At 67.6% G+C, this 21874-nt stretch overlaps 4 protein-coding genes across 11 annotated transcripts in view; 1 reads left to right on the plus strand and 3 right to left on the minus strand.

Moving 5' to 3' along the window:
• The window catches only part of IP6K1 (inositol hexakisphosphate kinase 1), a 38900-nt gene extending 36231 nt beyond the window's left edge, over positions 1-2669 (minus strand). For 5 of the 6 annotated variants that reach the window (XM_049826445.1, XM_049826444.1, XM_049826447.1 and 2 more), the window contains exons 1-2: positions 2555-2669; positions 1927-1982 (exon numbers count right to left, since the gene is read on the minus strand). The gene's annotated coding sequence lies outside the window, so the exon portion shown is untranslated. The remainder of the gene's footprint in view (positions 1-1926; positions 1983-2554) is intronic. The other variant, XM_049826446.1, reaches the window with a different exon arrangement.
• Positions 2670-4177: 1508 nt separating this feature from the next.
• On the minus strand, positions 4178-10332 carry CDHR4 (cadherin related family member 4). Its single transcript, XM_049826565.1, has 20 exons — positions 10223-10332; positions 9902-9922; positions 9550-9746; positions 9316-9478; positions 9150-9235; positions 8920-9015; positions 8332-8435; positions 8123-8259; positions 7877-8042; positions 7632-7782; positions 7255-7357; positions 6806-7021; positions 6586-6725; positions 6361-6505; positions 6084-6286; positions 5856-5995; positions 5749-5784; positions 4609-4675; positions 4479-4509; positions 4178-4333 (listed from the first exon to the last, which is right to left on the minus strand). Exons 1-20 carry the CDS (start codon positions 10284-10286, stop codon positions 4278-4280), a joined length of 2322 nt encoding a protein of 773 aa, XP_049682522.1. The 5' UTR covers positions 10287-10332; the 3' UTR covers positions 4178-4277.
• A 731-nt stretch (positions 10333-11063) lies between these two features.
• On the plus strand, positions 11064-13503 carry INKA1 (inka box actin regulator 1). Its single transcript, XM_049826846.1, has 2 exons — positions 11064-11215; positions 12565-13503. Exons 1-2 carry the CDS (start codon positions 11165-11167, stop codon positions 13441-13443), a joined length of 930 nt encoding a protein of 309 aa, XP_049682803.1. The 5' UTR covers positions 11064-11164; the 3' UTR covers positions 13444-13503.
• Positions 13504-13580: 77 nt separating this feature from the next.
• Positions 13581-21761, minus strand: UBA7 (ubiquitin like modifier activating enzyme 7). 3 transcript variants are annotated; one of them, XM_049826842.1, is made up of 24 exons: positions 21705-21761; positions 21424-21589; positions 20799-20933; positions 20625-20731; positions 20359-20449; positions 20108-20249; positions 19911-20008; positions 19646-19792; positions 19413-19571; positions 19142-19249; positions 18980-19060; positions 18736-18891; positions 18452-18617; positions 18173-18369; positions 17855-17919; positions 17507-17690; positions 17292-17366; positions 16790-16976; positions 16488-16597; positions 16288-16374; positions 16021-16212; positions 14227-14328; positions 14048-14148; positions 13581-13757 (listed from the first exon to the last, which is right to left on the minus strand). In XM_049826842.1, the coding sequence occupies exons 1-24, from the start codon at positions 21743-21745 to the stop codon at positions 13631-13633; spliced, it is 3024 nt and encodes a 1007-aa protein (XP_049682799.1). In that variant the 5' UTR covers positions 21746-21761; the 3' UTR covers positions 13581-13630. The 3 variants fall into 3 exon arrangements, with proteins under 3 accessions (XP_049682799.1, XP_049682800.1, XP_049682801.1); XM_049826843.1 differs by lacking the exons at positions 21424-21589; positions 21705-21761 and adding an exon at positions 21590-21657 and having other exon boundaries at positions 20625-20933; XM_049826844.1 differs by lacking the exons at positions 20799-20933; positions 21705-21761 and having other exon boundaries at positions 20625-20798; positions 21424-21488.
• Positions 21762-21874: the final 113 nt, after the last annotated feature.

Genomic DNA, 21874 nt, shown 5'->3' on the forward strand with positions numbered 1-21874 from the left:
TTTAATTTTTAAATATATGTAAATATGTATTTTAAAATTATATTTTTATATAACTAAATATATAAAATATGTTGTTGCTCTGTTTCAGAGTCACAGTGCAGGTGACCCTAAACGAGAATAAGACTCCATTCCACCACCACTCCCATGTTCCCACCACTGCCCCTACACCAGCAAAATCATTTAAGCACCCACAAAGCTGGGGAGAAAAAAAAAAGTCAGTTTGTCTTCAGTTTGATCAGTTCATAAGTCAGGGAACTCTGATTCCCACCTGCACAAACACCCCAGCTGGCACCAGTGACAGGGCAAGAACCTCCGGTTGGTTGCGAGCTATACTTTCATGAGCTTAAAGTGACTGTGAAGCTACACATGGAAGGTTGCAGAACCAGAACTCCTGGTGACTGGAAGTGGATCCTAGAAACTGTCCCCTTTCTCATTGCAACAGTGAGCTGTGCTCACTGGCTCTTTTTCTAAACATACAAAGCTGCCACAAGGTGCCTACTGGATAACCAAAGTAGAAACTAAGCTAGGAAAGACACACGGACTGTTCAGAAGAGGGTCCTACCAGCATATCCTACTCTTTCTAGCCCTGTGGTCATCAGAGATTCCTATGATAACAACCTCGTATACATCAACTTCCCCCTCAGGGAGCCAAGGATCGCTTTCCCTGCTCTCCCAAAAGTCCTTATTAGACAGGAAACAAAGGCAATGCCATGAAAAGGACACTTCAGATCTACCTAACAGGCTCTAACCAGGATGGCATAAGGCTGTTCATGCATGCACCTGGAAACGGTTGTGCTGAAAAAGCCAGGGAGAGGATGAAACACTCTCTAACGCTATCAGAAGAAAAATTAGCATTAGGACAATTCAAAACATTGACAAAACAAGAATTTTTACACAGTTGAAACAGCAACCCAATGTTATCTTGCTATATACAGAGTTCACACTTAATCTTTTCACAACGTACCCCATTCTTTCCAGCTCCAAAACAAAGCACTTACCTTAGGTCAGTGCTAAACTGACCCAGTCACAGAAAAATATTTCTCAATCTCAATAACAAGGAACTGTTACACAGCACAGGATTAGCATGCCCCTAATAGACCTACTTAGAGTTACAGTGACAACACCTAATAACTGATATATCTACTTCTAAAACACTTCCAAGCTCCCGACAGAATCTCTGTAATAAGGAAATCAAAATCTTAGTTCACTGATAGATAACAAGAATACAGTATTTTTCTCCATCAAACATCTGACCATACGCACAGTCAGTATATCAGCTGCAGATGACAGTTCAATACAGAGACCTGCACAAGACATTATAGCGTATTATTTTGTAAGACAAGCTACCAACTAAGTTTACACAAATAGGCCTACCATCTGTAGAAATATTACATTATGAATGAACAGAGACCCAAGCTCGCACTGTTCTGGCACCATTCAGTGCTTCATTAGCAGAGGCCAATTTTGGAATTCAGCTTCAGAAGCTCTGAATACCAAGTTAAGCCAGGTGAACCTGAGGGGAGGAAAAGCAGACGGATCACAAACACAGCAAGACAGGCTGAAATGAGAAAGGCAGCACATACTAAAGCATACTGCTGGCAAGAAAAATGGGGGCCATGCTGATTCAGAGATGCAAGATGGAGGGACGTGGAGCCTGGCACCAGTTTAAATTCAGAGTAGCTGAAAACTGAACAGGAGTCAGTACCACCTCTCCTAATCCAAGTCCTACTTGGAAACCCCAGGGAAGGTTGGTTACGGTCCAGGTCTGCAGACCCATGAGCACATCTGCCTCCGGGGACTGCCAGGCACCTTCCTGTAACCACTGGGACTGCCAGCATTACCGGAGCCTGCCCACACCCCCTCCTCTGCTGGGGTGGCAGCACGTCGGGACGCAGGAAGGGCCCCCGACCCCACCAGCTTCCTCACCATGTTGGTTTCATGTTACCACCGCGGTTTGCCGAGTTCCTTCCTGTGCGCAGCTTCTGTAGAAGGGAAGGGCACAAAGGGAAGAGACGCTAGATCTGCTTGCCAGGCAGGGGCAGCACGGCCCTACCCAGGCACCGTGCTGCCCACGGGGCTGCCCTTGCCGAGCCCAGCTCCCGGAGCTCTCCCCACGCTGGAGGACGGCCCCCCCCCCCGCCCTACCTGTACCCCATACGGGCCTCGCACAGCGAAGCACCTGGGTCTCACCCCCACACACATCCCGCAAACACCGGGACGCGCCGGGCTCCCCCCTTCCCCTCCTCACAGGACCGCGCCTGGACAACCCCCCTCCCGGCACGGCGCTCGGTCCCCCCACCTCACCCCGACTCTTCTCGGGGCCGCGCCTCTGTCCCCCCCTCCCCGCGGGGCCGCGCCGAGCTCTCCCCCCTCCTCAATCGGACCGCACCGGGCTCTCCCCTCTCACATCTCCCCCTCCCCCCCTCACGGGGCCGCGCCCGGTTCTCCCCTCACGGCAGCGCGCCCAGTTCTCGCTCCATCCCCTCACGGCAGCGTGCCCGGCTCAGCCCTCCGCCCCTCAGCCTGCCCCGGGCCCTCGCCCGCTGTGGCTCACCGGGGCCGGCCCTGCCTGCCCAGCCGGGGGCTGGCGACACCGAGCCCCCAGCGCCGCCGCTCCCTGCCGCCCGCTCCCTGCCGTTCGAATCAACAACAAGATGGCGGCGGCCGAGGGGGCGGAGCCTCGATGCTGGCCGTCATAGCAACCGCGCCGTCCAAAGCCCGCCCCGCCGCCTCTTGCGGCAACCCAAAGCCGAACCCCACCCACCGGGCGCGCTCCGGAAACGCTGATAGCTCAAAACCGCCGTCACTCAAGCGCAGAGCCGCTCCTCCCCTTTCCGTGCGCGGACTGCCTCCGGATGGCCGCGCACGTTAGGCACACGTGACGCCCGCCAGTACCCCGCCTCCCCGCGGGCTGCGCCTCCTCATTGGCTACCCGCGGGGGGGGCGCTCACCCAATGGGCACGGGCCGCGGGCCCTGCTGGGCTGGGGCGGCCGTGTGAGGCGCGGCCTGGTGGGGATGCGGCTCCGCTCTCCCCGGGCCGGGGGCCGGGGCTCGGAGATGGGTCTCACGCCTCAGCCCGGCGTATCCGCCTTCCCCCGGGGCCTTGGGCGAGTGGGGCGGCCCCGGCGGGGCGGCCCGGCACGGCCCGCTTGGTGCGGTGCATCTTGCAGGGTCGGTCAGCCGGGCTAAACTCAGCTTCCCCCCCTCCCCGCGCTGCGGCCTGGCCTCAAACAGCTCCTCACGCTGGGCTGGCTCCCCGGAGCTGCGAGCGGAACGTGTTCACGCACCGATCCGGTGCAATAAAAGGTTTAAATCCTGAACGGGCACAGTTCCTGTGGGCTCAGGACAAGGGGGCCCCCAGGCAGAGTCACACAGGTGACCCCTCTTCACCGTGAAATTCCACGGCTGGCTCCTGCCATCCTCTTCCTCCTACTCCCCAAATTAGTCTCTTTCCTCTTATCCCGCCAGCGCTTCATTTCCTTGGGAGGCATCCAGTGGCACACTCCTTTGAAATTCAAATAACCGGTTTCCCACCTCGCTGGGCTGACTGACTCCTTCAAAGCGCTCCCGCCTGTTCGCCAGGCCCTGCTAACTCTCCTGCAGCATGTCGCGCTTACCTGCGCGCGTGCTAATTCACTTTTCCTCCCAATTAACAAACCCAGCCCCTCCGCCGATCTGCTCATCCCACCCGCTTGCAGCCGGGAGTGCTCTGGCAAGGGAGAGCTTGAGGCGAACATGGGACACAGGGCAAAAGTTTCTCAGAATTACCCACGATTGAGGTTTCTTGCCCCAGATCACCTCTCCGCGGAGGACTGCCCCAGCTGGGTTACATCCAGAGGCTACAGAGACGCTGCCGTGACCGGAGCAGGCCCCGCCAAAGCCCTCGGCACATTTTTTGCAGTGCCAACCCCAGCCCAGGGCTGGTGCTGCCTTAACTGCCATCCTGGTCCTGCATCATGCCACCCACATCCCTGACTGAAGACAGCGCCAATGACCGCCACAGCAGGACAGCCACCGGCGAGACTGCTCGGCCACAGCACTCCCTCCAGCAATCACGGCAGCGGGTGCAATCTCTGCCATTTATTGGGTCTAGTGCCGGCTGGGGCAGCTCAGGGGCTGGCTGCACCCCATGGGTGGCGAGTTCAGCCACAGAGGAGGGTTCCCCTCCTGTCCCAGGTCCGAGGGCTGCACCAGTGCTGCTGGCACCAGGTGCTTTGCCCGGCATGGCCCACAGGGAGCTGTGGGTCGCGGGGACCCCCTCACCGACTCAAGCGGCTCAGATCCAGCGCCGTGCCCCAGTCACGCTGTTGAAGAGATAGTCCCTGCCAGTGCCTGAGTTGGGAGACAGCGCTCAGCCGTTGCCCTGCGGGTGCTGCCCAGGCATCGCTGCCCAGCACCTGTCTCTCCCATCCCCCGGACCCCTCTGCCTCGAGGGATGCAGTCCGAGGCTGCCGGGGCTTTGGCACAGGGCACTCACGCGGGTCCTGGGCACGGCCGTCGAACTGCTCCTGTGTGGAGGAGAGATAGGAGAGGGTGCTGAGGGCCCCAGGGCTCCCTCCCATGCCCCCGGCAGAGCACCCACGCTCACCGTCATGGTACACACTTACCAGGCTGCTGGCGTGGGAGTGGCCCTGCTCCTCCTCACTCCCGCTCTGCTCTGCCACGTCCCAGGAGCTGCAGAGGGAAGAGGGGGCAAGGGGGGGGACATGCTGTTGGTGATGGGCCCCCAGCCTTGACCCCGAGGGATGCTGCCAAGAGCGGGTTGCCAGCCAGGCTTTCCGCTGCCAGCTGCGCCCCATCGAGCCCGTCATCCACCTACCTGATCGTCCCTTACCCAACCTGTGTGTCCCCTGGGCACTGAAGGGGATTGTGGCAGGGGCCATGCTCCCCCAAGCACCACCACCTTTCTGTGATGCCTGAAAGCAGCAAGCTGGTCTGCCACCACATCCACTTGTTTCCCAACGTGCCGGCACGTATCATTCTCGTGCTCGGAGGATGCTGCGCTGGGCGAGCTGCAGCCCTGAAGGCCCTCCTCTGCTGCGAGGGCCACCTGCAGGGGCTGAGCCCGAGTCTCCTCCCTTGCATGGCCACTACAGCCCCAGTGCCACCAGGCACTGTGTCCTCAACCTCACCAATGAACTTGGATCCAGCCGTGCATCACCCCGGGGCAGTTATGCCACTGGAGGTGGCTGTTATCCTGCCTGCAGGCTTGCCTGCCTCCTCCTCGCCTTGCAGACGCCCGGCACAGGCTGGGCCGGCTCCAGTGCCTCCTCAGGCTCTCCTCTCTGCCGCCCATCACCCCTCATTCATCCTACCAGGGGTGTGCAGCCTGCTCACCTCCTCCCAGGGAGCTTTCCCTGTCAAATCAGGGCTCCCCTGGTGAGGCACAGCAGCCCCAGCCCCCGTGCCGGGACCCAGCCCTGTGGCGGGCAGCAGCGGCAGCTCTGTGCCATCCCACCCTGCCCGCTGCAGAGTTTGTGCGCCAGCTCGGCCACCGACATGGCTGTCCCCCGGCCAAATCGCCATCTCTGCACCCATGGCTCTCATCAGTGCTGCACCCTTGCCCTGGGGCAGAGTCAGCTCGCCGCCACAGCAACCCACAGACCACAGCCAGACGCGGGGTACATTAAACACCTCCCACATGCTGCGTCTCCCCAGCTGCCTGTGAGGACTCTGTGAGAGCCTGTGCCAACATGCACGGCTGCCCCTCGCTGCCGATACAACTGCCCCAGCCGTGCAGCACTCACCTCTTGTCCAGGAGCAGCTTGCCAGAGTCTCGGTTGCTGCGGGAGGAGAAGGTAGCCGTGAGCCTCTAGTCTTGCTCGCCGCGCCGCGCCGCGGGGCCAGGGCTCACCTGCACAGCAGGGTCCGGGTCATGCAGCCCAGGGCGGCCAGCAGCAGGGCGCCGGAGACAGTCAGCACGGCCACGAACCAGGCTGGCGGGTGCCACACCGCCTCTGTCCGCACAACGACCAGCGGCTCCTTCCGCAGCGTCTGCGGAGGCGGTGAGGTGAGGGGGCATGCGACAGCCGGGGAGCCTGATGGACTTGGGAGCCCTGTCTGGCCAACAGGCTCTGCTTACCGTGCGCAGGGTGGTGGTGCTGGGTGGCACTGGGGTGCTCCGGGGGGTGACATGCACCACCAGTGCCACCGTGGTGCTGCGGCGGGGGGCACTGGGGCCTCCCCGAACCTCCACCAGCAGCACAAAAGTGCGGGGCTCGGCTAGGTCATTGGGGAGGTAGAAGAGGGTGTTTCCCTCCAGCTGAAAGCGCCCATCCTCGTTGCCTGGACAAGAGGGTCTGCTCAGTGCCACGCCGCGGTGAGGGGCTGGGTTGTACTGTGGCTTGGCCGCTCCTCACCTCCAGTGATGGTGTATGACAGCATGGCACCGTTGGGGCTGCTCTGGCACGCCAGGCGGGTGACAGACTGGCGGCCACCCGACCTGGCCGTGATCCGCAGCTCCTGCACCTCAGGAGTGCACACTGGCACCTGGTCCGGCACGGCCTGCCGGGAGTGGGGGAGGAAGTACGGCACCCGCGGTGCTTGCACCCACCATGGCTCACCCGATGGGCTTGCACTCACACCTGCAGGTGCACGGTCACTTCGCACAGGCGGCTCCGCCGCTTTGCTGGGTCCAGGTCATTGTGGATGTCCGTCAGCCGCACGGTCAGCCTGTAGCTCTTGTGCTGCTCAGAGTCGAGGGGTCCTACCACACGGATCTCGCCTGCGGGGTGGTGTGAGCTGCTGGGCACCCGTGGGTGCCACAGGAGGTGGCAGGGGCTGGGGAAGGGGCTTGGCACTCACCGGTGCGCGTGTCGATGGAGAAAGGCTGCGCAGGGCTGGGGCCCCCCTCCAGGCTGTACTCGAGGCTGTCTGGTGGGTAGTCGCGGTCGGTGCCGGCCACACGCCCAACAGTGCTGCCAAAAGCCGCCGTCTCCGGCACAGTGAAGATGGCACCGTTGGGGCACACCGGTGTGAATTCGTTGACGGGCGTCACCATCACGAGCACGGGCACGCGGGCTGTGGGGCACACAGCGGCTCAGCCACGCTGGCACCAGCCTGCACCAGGCTAGGCATGCTCTCTGCTGGGCAGGCTGGGGGACGTGGGGACGGTGGCACCACCCCTTGGGTGGGCATCTCTGGGACAGCAGGGGAGGAACATTTCCTCTGTGATCTGCTGGTTTTGGGGTCAGGAAGGGGCTTTTCCCACCTGCCCAGTGACGTCTCCCATTGCACCCCCCCCGAGCACTCACTGCTCCGTGGGGGCTCCCCTCCTGCTGACACAACGATGGTGGCCGTGAACTGGAAGCCCACAGCGGCCACGGCCTCCGAGTCGTAGTCCAGGGTGGTGTTGACCTGCCGAGCCAGGGCAGGGGGGTCAGGCAGAGCCAAGATGTCCCGCAAAGCTGGGGTATCCCGCAAAGCTGGGGTATCCCGCAAAGCTGTGATGCCAGGGGAGCAGGAAGGAGCAAGGGGGAGCACAGCCAGGCCTTGGGGACCAGAGGCTCCTGGGGAGCCCTGGCCCAGGGCCCAGCATGATGGCACATGTCAGAGGGTCCCCACTGTCCCGCTGGACTCCCCCAGCTCCGGGCTTGCCGGTCGCCTGGGCGCTGCCCACAGCCCCGCTCACCTGCAGCCGCGGCCCCTCCATGCGGAAGCGGGAGTGGGAGGCGGGGGGCCCCTCAAGGGCATAGTGCAGCCCCCCCTCGGTGCTGGTGGAGTCGGTGCACCTCAGTGTCACCAGGGTGCTGCCAGGGAACACTGTCTCAGGCACCTGGGACCTGCGGTGGGGCAGCCAGCAGCTCAGCTCCTGTCCCCCGTGTCCTGGGCACAGCAGAGCATCGTCCGCACCCCACTCCCCCCCCCAAACTGTACACGGAGATGGCTGGAACGCAGCTCGGTGCCCGCCGGTCTGTCCCCTGCACGGTGACATTGAGCGTGGCGGTGGCGTGGTCGGCGGGGTGCAGCGCATTGTAAGCCCGGACGAGGAGGAGTGCATGGCCCACCTCCAGCCGGCGGGTGCTGCGGATCTCACCCGTCACTGCGGGAGAAGGCACGGCCTCACGCCAGGCACGGGGACGGGGACAGGGTGGCTGTGGGGACCCCCGCCATCCCACTTACCCTCATTGATGGTGAAGAGTCTGGGTGCCACAGGAGCGAGAATGGCATAGTGGACGTTGTCACCACTGGCATGAACCCGCGTGACCACTTCTAAGGGGCCGGTGCCCTCCGGCACCGTCACGGCCCACTGCGGCTCGCTGCAAGCAAGGCAGGCAGCGTCGCATGGCCTGCTGCCACCAGCACCCCCTGCCCGGCCCGGCCCCACTCACGGGAAGGTGACACGGGGACGGTGCGATGGCAGCACCTCCACCCTCACGGCCCCGCTGCAGTTGTGCCCGTGGCGGTCCATCACCTCGATCTCCAGCCTGAAAATCTGCAGGGCAACGCCGGGGTGGCCGTGAGACAGCCCCGAGTGGCACCAGGGACAGGGATGGGGACAGCGGTGGGGACAGAGACAGGGATAGGGATGAGGATAGTAATAGATACAGGGACAGGAATAGGGACAGGATGGGGACAGGAACAGGGACAGAGACAGGAAAGGGAAGGGGGACAGGGATGAGAATGGGGGTTGGAGCAGGAACAGGGATGGGAAGAGGGGTGGAGATGAAAATGAGGACGAGCTGGAGACCGGAATGGGGACAGGAATAGGGACAGGGATGAGGACTGGGACAAGACTCAAGGTGCAGAAGGGGATGGAGCTTTGGACAAAGACAGGGCTGGAGCATTCCTGGGGCCGGGGGGAGATGGGAGCCCGATGGGAAGAGCAGGACGTGGAGACCTGCAGGCAGTACCAGTGAGGGGCTAAGCCCAGGCATGCCGAGATGTGGCTGTGACAGCCTGAGGACGCTGGTGCCCACCTGAGTGTCATTGCTGGGGTCGAAGCCACCGGCAGGCACCAGCACCAGGCCCCGGCGGGTGAGCGTGAGTGGTGTGTCATGGTTTCGGAGCCTGAACTGCAGAGAGACGGGTGGTGGGAGGAGGGTGGGCACCCCTGTCCCCCAGCTCCACGCCCACGCTCCACGTTCCACTGTCCCCAAGGCTGCTCCTGCTTGCGGGGCTGTGGGTCCCCAGGGCAGCCACCACTCACCGTCAGCCCACCAAGTGGCTGTGGCAGCACCGCATACAGGGGCGTCCGGGGTGCCACGTCCGCCAGCACCTGCACCACGTCTCCACCTGTGGCACAGCACGGCCGTGGGAGCCCAGTGCCGGCTGGCACCCGCCACCCCCGCTGCCCTGCACCCCCTGGCTCCTACCCGCTGTGGCAAAGGGGGTGTCACAGCGCAGCGCCTGCTCTGCTGTCACCTGGACAAAGAGCCGCTCTTCTACCTCGTCCTCGCCGGGACAAGCGGCCCGCAGGATCAGGTTGTACTGGTTCACCCGACGGGCATCGAGCTCCGCACCGGCACGCAGCGTCACCTGCCGCAGGGACGCGGCGCTCAGCAGGGCGCCCACGGGCTCCTGCCCTGCTCCCCGTCCCCCAGCCGCACCTCTGCCTGAAACGTGGCGGGGGCCGTGGGGTCAGCGCTGATGGCGATGGGGTTGAAGGGGTGGCCGGGCTCGATGCCGTGCAGGGTGACATTGGGGCTGCCGCTCACGTTGCTGCAGGACACGGTCAGCTTGGCCACGCAGGTGCCCGGCACCGCATCCTCGCTCAGGACCACCACGCGTGGCAGGTCAGGCAGGGCTGGCGGGACACCCCGGGGACCAGCCTCGCACCCAGTCAGTGCCACCGACGCTTGGCCAGCCGTGCTTAGGGAGCTCTGCTCCTGCACCCAGGCACCCACACGGGCACGGTTCTCCCTGCTGGGTGCAGCGGGGCCCAGGGCACCCTGCTCTTACCTGCTGCTCTGACGAAAGTCCCTGCAAAGAAGAGAGCGTCACCCCAGCCTGCCGGGTGTGTCCTGCCAATGCCCTGGGGAAGCCCCAGAGATGCCCCCGCGATGCCCCGAGGACACCCTGGCAATGCCCTGAGGAAGCCCCAGCGATGCCCGCTCCCTGCCCGAACCCAGCCAGGCAGCCGCCAGCCCCTCTGCCCATCCCGGGGTCAGCCCCGGGCACCTGGGGCAACCGAGGGGAGCCTGTCCCCCGTCCCCCTCCTCTCGGTCCCCACCCAGGCTCTGGCAAAGCGTGCCCTCGACGCCGCAAGCCTGAAGTGCCTACCTGGGGCACGGAGGCTGAGGAGGAGGAGGAGGAGGAGGAAGGTGAGGCGTCCGTGCATGCCCATGGCTCGTCGGCTGTTTGGGACAAGCTGGAGCGCGTTGCCAGGGGGGCCGGGCACCACCCCGGCCCAGCGTCACGCCGGCCACCCCCGGCTGCCCGCCCGGCCCCGGGGCAGGGCCGGGGCATGGGGCCGATGCCCCCCCGGTTCCCGCCCGTGCCCGCTCCCCGCCGCTCGCCGTCCCCCGGCCGGCGCGGGGCAGGCGGGCAGCGATGCTCCGTGGGGTTTCGCTGCCGCGGCACGCTCGGGAACGGGGCAATTTAGCCGGGAGGTGATTTTTGGCCGTGTTCTTCATTTGCAAGCCAGAGCCGCTTCTCCCGGAATTCCTATTAAGCGCTATTAGCTCCCAATTAATAGGCGGGGGCGGAGCGCGGCCCCTGCGGCCGGGGTCACCTTTCCCTTCTCCGACGCTCAAACCTATTTTGGCAGCCCGGTGGCCGCGGGTGCCTCCGCCGGGGCCCTCTAACGGGGCCGCCCTCCTTCCTGCCGGGGCTTCCCGGCCCCGGGACCCCCTCTTGCCCGCGGGGCCGGGGCGCTGCCGACCGGGGGCGGCGGGTCCTTCTCCTCCCCGCCCGGTGCCCCGGGGGTCTTGCCTCGCCCGGCGGGTGCCCGGTCCCGCGGTGCCCGGGCTGGTGCCCGGCGCGGGGCCCCGGGGCGGCGGGGCGGAGGCGGGGCGGGGCCCCGGGGCGGCGGTGCCGGTGCCGGTGCGGGCCGGGCTCACGTTACGGCGGCCTCATTGGCTGCGGCGGGGCGGGGCGGTGCCGCCCAGACAGCGCCGGGAGGCGGCGGGGACGGCCGGGCGCCGCGCCGCGCTCCGCTGCTGCTCCGCCGCCACCGGCACCGGCGGGACCGGGACCGGGAGCGGGAGCGGGGCCGGGCCGGGCATGCACAGCGCCCGCCCGGACGCCTGCCCGGGCCAGCTCGGCGCCGACCGGGTGAGTGCCGCCGCGGGCACCGGGAGGGGACGGGGCTACCCTGCCCGCGCCCCGCCGCCCCGCCCGGGCATTGCCGTGATGTCAGGGTGCTGCCAGTGACATCAGCGCCGTGACATCACGAGCGAGGCCAAGGCGGCGCGGGGGACGCGGGCGTCCGGTGGGACGCGGATGGCGGGGGGGGGGGTGGGGGGCGCGGGTGGCCGCGGGACGCGGGTGGCCAGGGGCCACGGCGTCCGGCCGTCGGGGTGCCAGCGGCACCGCCACCCCGCAGCTGCCACCCTCCCGCCCACCGGGCTGCCCCGAGGGGACCGGCGGTGACGGGGTGGCCCAGCCGGCTCCCCCGGGCCTGCCACACATCCACCCTGCTCCCCGCAACCGGGTGCGCCGGCGTCCCCGGCCAGCGCCGGGATGGGCAGCTCGGAGCGGTGGCGTGTCGCCAGCAGGGCTGGCTGAGGGGGTCCCAGCCAGCGCGGAGGGGGACGGGGACCGGGACGGGGACCGGAATGGGGACAGGGACAGCTTGGCCAGCAGCTCCGTCGGGGCAGGCCGGAGCGGGCTGGTTTACCAGGATGGGGGAGCGATCCCTCCTGCTCGCTCAGCTTCCCGCGGCTCCGGCGCGGAAAGGAAAGCGGACGTAACACCCTGCTTTTGGGTTCAGACAATAGGAATTCAAGAGCGAGGAGCGGCCCAGCTGCGGGAGCCAGCCGCCCCTTCCAGCGCCCGCCCGGCCATTGCCTCGTTCAGCCCCGGCCCCCCACGCTCCACGGCACTTTGAGGGGGCCCTGGCCCTGGGCACAGGCCTGGCTGCACCCTGACGTCACCCGGGGTGTCCCCGGCTGGAGGGCAGAGGGTGGGTGGGGTGGCCCTGCCAACGCATGGGGGGAGCGCCCCACCCTAGCACCCGTGGGTGCCTTGGGGCTGCAGCTGGCCCTGCGCCACCGAGCAGGGTCCTGCCGGTGGGGCGTCCCGGCTGGCCGTCCCACCGGCGCGGGGGGAATTGATGGGCCGGCGGGGGGACGGCAGGGCGCCCGGCTCCTACGTGCCGTGGCCCTGTGTCATTTCCCGCAGGCACGGCCGGGGCTGGGTGCCTGCTTGCTCACCCGACATGCCGCTGCACGCCGGCCGGCTCCGCGCAGGAGCCGCAGGAAAGCGGGGCCCGGGGCTGCAGGCAAGCCGGGACCTGCGCCCCACTCCCCGCACCCCGCCGCACGCCCGGGTCTGCGAGCAAAGCACCCCCCCAGAGCCGGGGCTGGGGGGCACAGGGTGCCGGGGGGGGGTGTGGGACGGGGGTTCGCGGTGCTGGCCGGGGCAAACGGGGACGACCGCGCTGACCTGCCCTTTCCCCCCAGCGGTGCCAGCGGGAGGCAGGGGCGGCACCGCGGACGCACATGCCCGGCACGCGGCAGGCGCCGCACCACCCTGGAGGGGCGCCGGGGCCGGCCCCCCGCCCCGCGTGCCCCCCGCGCCCCGGTTCGGCGGCGGACTCGGCCTGCAGCCTGGAGCCGGGGGCCGAGGAGGAGGAGGGCAGGGCCCTGGCCGCCCGCTCTCCCCCGGCCAGCGAGCGCAGCCTGGAGTTCGACTCGGGGTACTCGGAGGCGTCGGGGGGCACGTGGCGGGAGGAGGAGGCGCCCGTGCGGCGCCGGCACCCGCCGCCCTGCCAGCGGGCGCACCGGCTCTCCGCCGGCCCCGCCGCCCCGCCGCCCGCCCCTGCCCGCCGCGCCCGCCCCAAATCCACCTCGGACGCCTGCCTGGAGCAGTGGCGGGCGCTGGAGCCAGCCGACACGCGGGACTGGACCGTGGCACTGCTGTCACAGAGCCGGAACCGGCAGCCCCTGGTGCTGGGCGACAATTGCTTCGCCGACCTGGTGGAGAACTGGATGGACCTGCCTGAGGTGGGAGCCGAACCCCGGCACCGAACCCCTGCCGAGCCCTCCCGCCGGCTGGCCAAGCCCCCCGCCTTCCTGCTCAGCCTTTCGGGCAATGTCCGCCGTAAGCTGGCCAACATGGCCCGGCCCCGAGGGGCTGAGGGTGCCCGGCCGGGGGGCCGTGAAACCACCAAGCGTTTCTCCTGCCCGCTGGGGCTGGGGGGGCAGCCCAAGGGCGCCTGCTTCCACCAGTCCCACAGCAACATCGCCCAGCTGGCCACGGACTTCCACCGCTTCACCGCCCTCATGAACAGCCGCAGTCGCCAGCCCATCATCTGCAACGACGTTATCGGCTACATTTAGCCCTGCCCGCCGCTGCCCGCACCCTCCTCCGCTGTAAATAAACCCTGGTTTTGTACGATATGGGTGCAGCAACGTTTATCAAGGGGGGGCGGCCTGCACCCCGACTCCGGCCGGGCAGTTTTTGCAACAAGGGCCAATGCATTCTGCAGCTTTTATTGCATGGGGTGGGGGGGTGCCAGCCCCTCACTCAGGGTAGGGAGCAGAGAAGAGGGGGACGATTATCTTCAGCCTCAGCATCCTCTCCCTCACACACGTACAGCAGCTCCAGCTCCCGCTGCCGTGGCTCCCCGGCAGCCTCCAGGTTCTCCGATAACCTGTAGCAGGGAAGGGGGGTTGTGGGGATGCTGGCTTGTCCCCCGAGGCTGGCCGGGTGCCTCGGGGGGAGCCTTAGGCCCCTCTGGGGCACCCGGCCAGGCTGGGGAGACACGGGGGCCGGCAGCGAGGGGCCGGGCAGGGGTCCCGCCACGGGAAGCGCTGCCGGCAGGATGTTTATCCAGCAGCTGGCTGGGAGCTGTGCTGCAGCTGGAGTGGCTCAGGATGGAGGGAGAGGGGTCTGGCAGCCCCCCCCGGGGCAGGATTGGGCCCTGGGGAGCTAGAGACCTACCTCTGTACCCGCTGCTGGGCCCGTGTCTCTTCATCCTCCTCCCTGTCGTAGAGCAGAGTGTGGCCACGCAGGAGCATGGTCACGGTCCAGCCGTGCGTCCTCTGCAAGAGTTGGGTGTCAGGATCCAGCCCCGCACCCCCCAGGGGGACCCAACTGGGTGCTGCCCGCACCAGGCTCACCTGCAGCCAGTCCAGCACATCCTGTACCGTCATCTCCTGCCCGTCTGCGCCGACTGCCCGCATCTCCAGCCGGTCCCAGCAGTTCCATTCCCGCCCGCCGTACTGCAAGCGGGAAGCGTGGGGTAGCAGCTGGTCCTGGCACCCCAAATCCCGGCTGCCCAGCCCCACGGGGCAGGGACTGGCAGGGCATGAGGGCTGGGGTACAGCAGGGCGGGAAGAGGGACCGATCTGGGGGCAGGGGGATGAGGGCACCCCAGGGGTCCGGGGCACTGGGGAACACAGCCGTCTCCCTGGCACCGCAGCGGCCAGAGTTGGCGTGGGGCCGGCGCTGCCCCCAGCCCCGGGCCAGGAAGGGCGCACAAAGGGCCATTGAAGGGCTGTCCGGCCCGCACAATCGCCTCTTCTCACGCCTGTGGCCCCCCCGACCCCGGCCCTGGCCGGAGGGGGCCAGCAAGACTCCGACCTCGGGGCCGAGCGCCGGATGCGGCCCCGCGCCGTCTGGCACGGCCGCCCTGCCATCTGCCCTCGCCGCAGGCAGTGCCAGCCCCTGCCTTGTGCTGGCCCCGGCCCCGCTCGGGAAGGGGCGTTCGCACCTGGCCGCTCTCCCCTCCTGCCTTCTGCTGCCTTCTCACCTCCTGCCTTCTGCTGCCTGCACTTATCCCACCGGGGTGGAAAGCGCTTAACCCCATCCTCACCGGGGCGGTGACCGCCCAGCGCGGAGGGCACGCCGCTGCTCGTCCCAGCACCCCCGAAAACGCAGCCTCGCCCCCCCAAGGTGGGCTCCCTGGGCCCCTGTGGGAGCGCAGGTCATGCCAAGCGGGCCTCGGACACACACGCTCCCACCACGGCCAAGCGGCCAGGCGCGAAACGTCGCGCCGGGCGTCCTCGCTGTGGGACGCGGAGGTGCCGGGTGCTGCTTCGGGGACGCGAGGACGTGGCCGGCCCCAGCAGCATCCTCCACCCCGGAGACGGTGCCAACGCGGGGGGCACAGCGGCCGGGACGGCACAGGGCCAGGCGGCCTGTGGGGCGCGATGGGGGGCCGTGGGGCAGCCGGGGAACCCAAAGCGGTGCCGGAGCCGGTGCGAGGCGGTGGAGGAGCCTCCCTCCCTCTCTTCCTGCCCCCGGCCCTGGGCCCCCCGGGCCAATCTGGTTCCAATCGGCGCTTCCTGCCGCGCCGGAAGGGCTGCCTCGCACGCCATAAACCCCCAGACAAAGGGGCCTCTATCGCCCAGACGGTCCCAATCTGGGCCTGCCCCCGCCCCCGCTCTCCCTCCCCAGCAAAGCGGCTGCGGCCTGGCCCCCTGCTGCCGGGACCCCCAGCCCCGCTCCCCCCCGGGCGGCCCTTCCCGGCCTGGTGCCAGCTTCTCTCCGGCTGCTCCAGCTGGTTTCCATAAGCCAGATGTGCGCGGCCGCCACGGCCTCCTGCCCCCCCCGCCCCGGCCGTGGGGCTCTCCATGGGGCCCGCTGTGGGGCAGCGGGGCTGCCTCAGCCCCCATGGGCACCCCAGAACATCTCGGTTGGGCCGAGCGGGATGGCGGCAGCGGCCCTGTGCCAGGGGGGCGGCCGCAGGAAGAAGCCGGTTCCTCGCCGCCCGACAACGCGCCTGCTCCGCCGCGGCACCCGGCTCCGTTTCCGGAGCTCCATGGCCAGGGCTGCCCCTCCTGCGTGGCCACCTCCTCACTCCTGGGTCCCCCTGGCATTGCCCCATGGCGGCTGCCACTGGGAGCTCAGTGGGACACCCCAAGACCCCTGGGGGTCCCCCACCTGCCCTGCCCCAGGGCAGTGGGTCCTACCTGGTAGGTGGGGGGTGGCAGTGGCTGGACACGGAGCAGCAGGCAGTCGGACAGGCAGAGGTTGCTGTTCCGGTAGAAGCTGAGGTCCTGGCACCCCCACACCAGCTTGTAGACCTCCAGGCACGCCAGCCCGGCCACGGCCGCCGTGGTGGTGATGATGGCGGGCACGATCCGCCCGGCGATCCGCTTGCTCTGAAGACAGAAGGGGTGTCACCAGCTGCCCCACGTGGGACGGGGACCTGTGACCCCGTGGGCTGCCCCCCTCACCGTCAGCCAGTCGGCAGGGGGGATGCCATAGTTCTCTGCGCGCAGGTTGGACGCTGCCATGATGAAGTCCATGTGGATGTTGTTGTCCTGCAGGGAAGAGCGCAGGGACATCAGCCTCTTGTGGGGACATCGGCGTCCTGTGGGGACTAGCGGCCACCAACCCCCAAGCTGAGCAGGGCCGCCTGCCCGGCCCCAGGTACCTTCTCGAAGTGGATGGGCTCCATCAGGGGCACTTGTGCCTCCTCACCCCCTACCAGCTCCTTTCTCTGCTGCACCAGGTCCTGGGTGAGCTCTGCCAGCCGCCTGCAGTCTGGGGGCACAGAGACCCCTGGGGTGGGACCCCTGCACCGTGGCACTATGGCGGGGCATGACACGGTGCCCACCCTCTCGGTCCGGGTCCTCCCGGGTGCTGGGGCAGGGACGAGCAGCGCTGCAGCCCCACCGCCACCAGGCTGGACCTGGGGACATGCCCTGGGGAACCCACGGGCACAGGGAGCCTCACCCGCAGGCGCCTGTGCCTCCTCCTGCTCCTCCGCGAGGGAGATCTGGAGCCCCTCCTGGGGCGCGAAGGGCGGCAGGACCACGCTGCGGAGGATGGTCTGGGCGGCCGCCCGGTCGCTGCACGGTGGCACCTTGTGTGCTTGGGCAAAGAGGTGGGCAGCGGCCAGGATGTAATCCAGGTGGGCGTCCTGTGGGAGCAGAGGGTCCGGGCAGCCGGGGTGGTCCATGAGTCCACATGGCCAAAGGCTGCCCACTTTGCCCCAATGTGGAGATGGAGCTGACTCTCCTCCTGCAGCAGAGCATGTGTGAGCTGTCCCCAGCAGTGCCCCAGCAAACTAGGGGATGGGGACAGACCAAGCCCAAGACCTGGCAGCCCCGGACAGACGGTAGCAGATAGAGAACGACTATGGTCCGGCATCTACGGTACCCCTGGCACAGACTCGGCTCTCCCCCCACCCACACTGTCCCCAGTGTGGGGCCCCGCAGCTCTCCCCTGCACTCACGTTGTCGGGGTTGAACGTCAGCGGATGGGGACAGCTCCTGTCCCCTGCCCAGAAGGGGACACCCGGGCTGGTTTCCTGGCACAGAGGGAAAGCAGAGTCAGGCCTGGGGACACCGTCCCCATGACTGCAGTGGGGCAGCCAGCAGAGGGGAAAGGGGTGGCTGGCAGAGGGGAGAGGGCGTGGGGAGGTGCCAGCCCCGTGGGTGCCGGGCTCACGTGCTCCGGAGGGAAGGTGTGCAGCAGCTGGGCGATGGCATTGTGGTAGCGGCTCTGCCAGTGCCGGCGGGCCCAGCGCACGCAGTCCTGCCAGTCCCGTGGCCGCTCCCGCAGGCTGCCCCACACTTGCTCCAGGACCTCCAGGGCCTTCCCTGCCGGCAGCTGCTCCGGGAAAGCCGGGTCTCTGCAAAACCAGGCGCCGCTGCTGCTGGCCCAGGAGCAATCCCGTGGGACACCCTGGGCGGGATGAGTGGTCTGTCCCCTTCTCCCCAACCCCGGCAGCAGCAGGCAGCGCCCCAGCAGGGCCGGCAGCCCGTCTCCCAGTGCCACTGCCCTAAGCCCACTCACTCCATGAACCGGTTGACATGCTCCGCGGGCAGCTGGAAGAGCCCCTCAAACTCATCACGGGCCCACTGTGGAGGGGGAGCAGGGGTTGAGCACGGGGACCCCCACCCTGTGGCCCCCAGGACCCCCAGCCCAAGCCCAGGAGAGGGCAAGGCTGTGCTGGGGCTGGCAGCAGAGCTCAGGCTCCCAGCAGGAAGCAGCTGGGGTTGCATCCTGCCCATGGCCCGCTGCCAGGCCGTGGCCGGAGGGGGAAATGGGAAAGGAAGACAAAGGTCCCAGTACCTCCTTGCTGGGTGCTGGGGCTAGCGCGGCACAGCCTACCTGCAGTGTGTGCTGGATGGTGCGGGGGAAGAACCGCAGGGTGCAGAGGGGGAAGGTGCCATCCCCAGGGGCGCTGGCCGGCCCCAGCGGCTTGGTCAGGGGGGGCACCATGGCCAGCACGTTCCCCCGTGGCCCCTCCGTGCCCGAGTCCAGCAACGGTGTGAGGCAGCGCCGGCAGCGGCTTTCCAAGTAGGCACCTGTGGTGAGTCAGGGCTGCTGGGGAGCCGGGGGGGGGGACACATCCTGGGGCTCAGCCCCTTTCCCCTCCCTGGCACTCACGGGCCTCCAGCGTGTCCAGGGCGCTGATGACACCGTCCAGGCGCCGGAAGAAGTCGTCCCCGTAGAGTGGCTCGGTGGCAGGTCCCACCTGGTTCTGGTGAGCCGTCACCCTGACGCTGGGGTTCATGCGCCGCACGGCCGCCGCGGCCACCACCGACTTCGGCTTCTGCCAGGACAGAGAGGGGTGGGCGGCTCTTCGCCCACCCCGCGGCCCCGGGGAGCCCCCCTGGGACAGCCAAGGTGCCCTTTAGGGAGAGCTCGGCCCCTGCCTCCCAGCACCTTACCGATATATCTGCCGAGCGGTAGAGGAGCTGCCTATGGAGGTTGGAAAGGGCGACGGTGTCCATGTCGGTGACGATGAGGTCCCCGCCTGGCCCCGCTGCCAGCCCCATCATAGCAAAGTTTTTCAGCAGCTCGCAGCCGATGGCACCGGCTCCCACCTGCCGGGACAGAGCCGCTGCAGTTCCCCACGTGCTGGCCGGCTGCTCCACAGCCTCTCCTGGCACCGCGGCGCCCGCCCCAGCTCACCACCAAGTACTTCTGGCGGCCCAGCTGCTCCTGGAAGGTGGCCCCGAAGACAGCAATCTGCCCATCGTAGCGAGAGCCCGTCTGCCGGGACGGAGGAGCCGCGTGAGCGTGGGTGGTCGCGGCACCCCCAATGCCCAGGACGGGCTCGGCGCGTGCTCTCACCGGGGCGCAGTCCTCCTCCGTCAGCCGCGTGGCCCCCTCCAGCGCCAAGCACTCCAGGGCATCGAAGTACAACCACTGGTCCAGGGGCAGGAACTTCCTGGTGATGGCCTGGGGTGAACGGAGCCCCGTCAGCTTCGTGGCCAGCGAGGTTCCCCTGTATCCCACCCCAGCCCTGCTGCCCGGCCCTGCACCTGGTCGCCAAGTGCTACTGGACAGTCATGAGGAGCATGACCAGTGGGACCCCAGGGCCCAGGACCCTCGCCCCACTCACCTTCAGCACCTCCTGGGCCGCCAGGGCCCCGACGATGGCGGCCACGGGGCACAGGTCCCCCGCGCTCACGCTGGCGAAGGCTCGCACGATGTCTTCGTCCAGGGGACCCTGCTGTGCCTCCAGGCTCCGCGCCAGCTCCAGCACTCGCTCAGCATCCGCCTGCAAGCAGAGGGGGCGAGGGCAGCCCTGGGCAGGGTGGCAGTGGGGCAGGCAGGGGCAGGACAGGGACTCACCAGCGCCCTGGGCCGGGGCAGGCGACCCTGCTCCCCACGGAAAGCGTGCAGGGCCTGGAAGGCGGCGTGCAGGCTGTGGCTTCGCGGCAGCTCCTCGTGACTCGCCACCTGGATCTTGGGCTCTGCCAGCGCTCGGCGCAGGGGCTCCTGCCGGCACAGTGCCACGGCTCAGGTGAGCACTTCCCCGGGGCCGGGGAACAGCATGGCATGGCACGGCGCTGCCCTGGCCCGGGCGGCAGCACCGCGGGGCCGAGGGCGGACTTACGTAGGAGTGCACCTGGGGCAGCCGCAGCTGCGAAACCAGGCCGCCACGGCGGTAGGGCGAGAAGGAGCTGGTGTCGCCGATCTCCAGCCTGAAAGCATCTGGGGACAAGAGGGGGATGGACATCACGGTCACCACTAAGGACCCGGTAAGTTCTCCAAACCTGGGTTGGGGCAGCTGGGAACCCCTGGGCGGCTCACCCAACACGCGCACGGGGACAGGCTCCTGGCTGTTCAGCTCTGTCATCCCCTCCACGCCAGAAAATGTCACCAGGTCACCGTCGCAGAAGAGGTGGCCGTGGCTGTCCTCTGCCCCCATGCATGTCACCACACCTGGGTTGCCCTGAGGAGCGGAAGGAACATGAGTGTGGGAGACCAGAACCGGGTGGCATAAAGCCACTGCCTCCAGGCAGCAGTGTTTGGGGGGGAGCCGTCGGAGGCTACCCTGCTACCTGGGAGATGTGCTGCACAGCAGCACACACCAGGTCCCCTTCTGCCGGGTCGTCAACGACGAAGCGCTCCCCAAAGTCACAGAACAGCTGCCTGGAGAGAACCGATGGGGTCTGCCTCACCAAGCTGCCCGAGCATGGCTAGGTCCTGCCTGGGCCAAGCAGCCCCACCAGCAGGATGGGGATGCAGCCTGCAGAGCAGGGCTGGGGGCTCTGGGGACAAGGTGGCTCGGAGCCAGTGGCAGGACCCTGTGGCAGAGACCCCTTACCCCGCCAGTCCCTTGGCGTCAGCCACGATGAAGCAGATGCCCTGGGCATGGCAGAAGTCCCCGACGTAGAGCTGCTCCTCCAGCGAGGACTCGGTCAGCACCACCACCTGCACCGGGGCTGTCAGCGGGCACTGCCGTCCCGGGTGGGCCCAGGGCATGGGGGCACAGGCTCACCTGGAAGGAGGCAAGGAAGTCCTCCGACAGCTCCCCGATGTGAGCTGCCACCGTCACGTGGGGGTTCAGCTCGGTCAGGGCCCGCTGGGACGCCTCGGCACGGTTCCGGCCTACATCACTCTCCTCCAGGAGGAACTGCAGGGTGGGCATATGGTGGGGCACCCCATGGGTTTGGGGTGCTGCTCGCCACAGCGGGGTGCTCCACGGTGACCTGTCTGCGCTGGTGGGGGGCCCTCTGCTGAGGACCACCATACCTATGGCATGGGACACCCCGTGGGCCTTACCTGTGACGATGAGAGAGGCACCCTGGGCCATACCCATCACAGGAACCTCCCATTCCACACTCCTTAGCAGGACCCCCAACCTGTGCCTGTTACTGGGAGCCCCCCACCCTGTACCCATACCTGCAACAGGGATCTCCCAGCTACACTCAAACCATTGCTGTGACCTCCACCCACACCCGTACCTGGTACCGGGACCCCCACCTGTACCCGTACCCATTACCGGGACCCCTGTCTGTACCTATTACCGGGATCCCCACCCATATCTGCACCCGCCACCGGCATCCCCACCCGCCCCGGTACCCGTACCCGTTTCGGGGCCCCCCGCCCGGCCCCTCCGGTACCTGGTGGGCGCGGTCGGCGGTGCAGGCAGCGCCTCGGTCGTGCAGGACGACGCGCCCGGTCCCCGCCAGCACCAGCGCCGCCGCCACCTGCGCTCCCGTCCCGCGCAGCCCCGACACCAGCACCGCGGCCCCGGCCAACCGCCGCGAGCCGCCGCCTAGCACGTACCTGCGGGGGCAGGGGCCGTCAGCGGGGCCCGGGGGTCCGCCCCGTCCCGTCCGGGTCCCGGGTCCCGGGTCCCCGGTCCCGGTCCCGGTCCCCGGTCCCCGGTCCCCGCACGCACAGCTGCCGGGAGTACAGCCCCTCCTCGCCGCTGCCCGCCATGGCGGCCCCGCCCACCGCCCAGGCCCCGCCCCCATCCCCGCCTCCGGGAAGGGTCCATCTCCGAAGCCCCCGCCCCTCCTCGTGCAGTCCCCGCCCACCGCTCAGGCCCCGCCCCCATCCCCGCCTCCG

This window comes from Accipiter gentilis, chromosome 23 (genome assembly GCF_929443795.1).
Source record: "Accipiter gentilis chromosome 23, bAccGen1.1, whole genome shotgun sequence".
NCBI lineage: Eukaryota > Metazoa > Chordata > Aves > Accipitriformes > Accipitridae > Astur > Astur gentilis.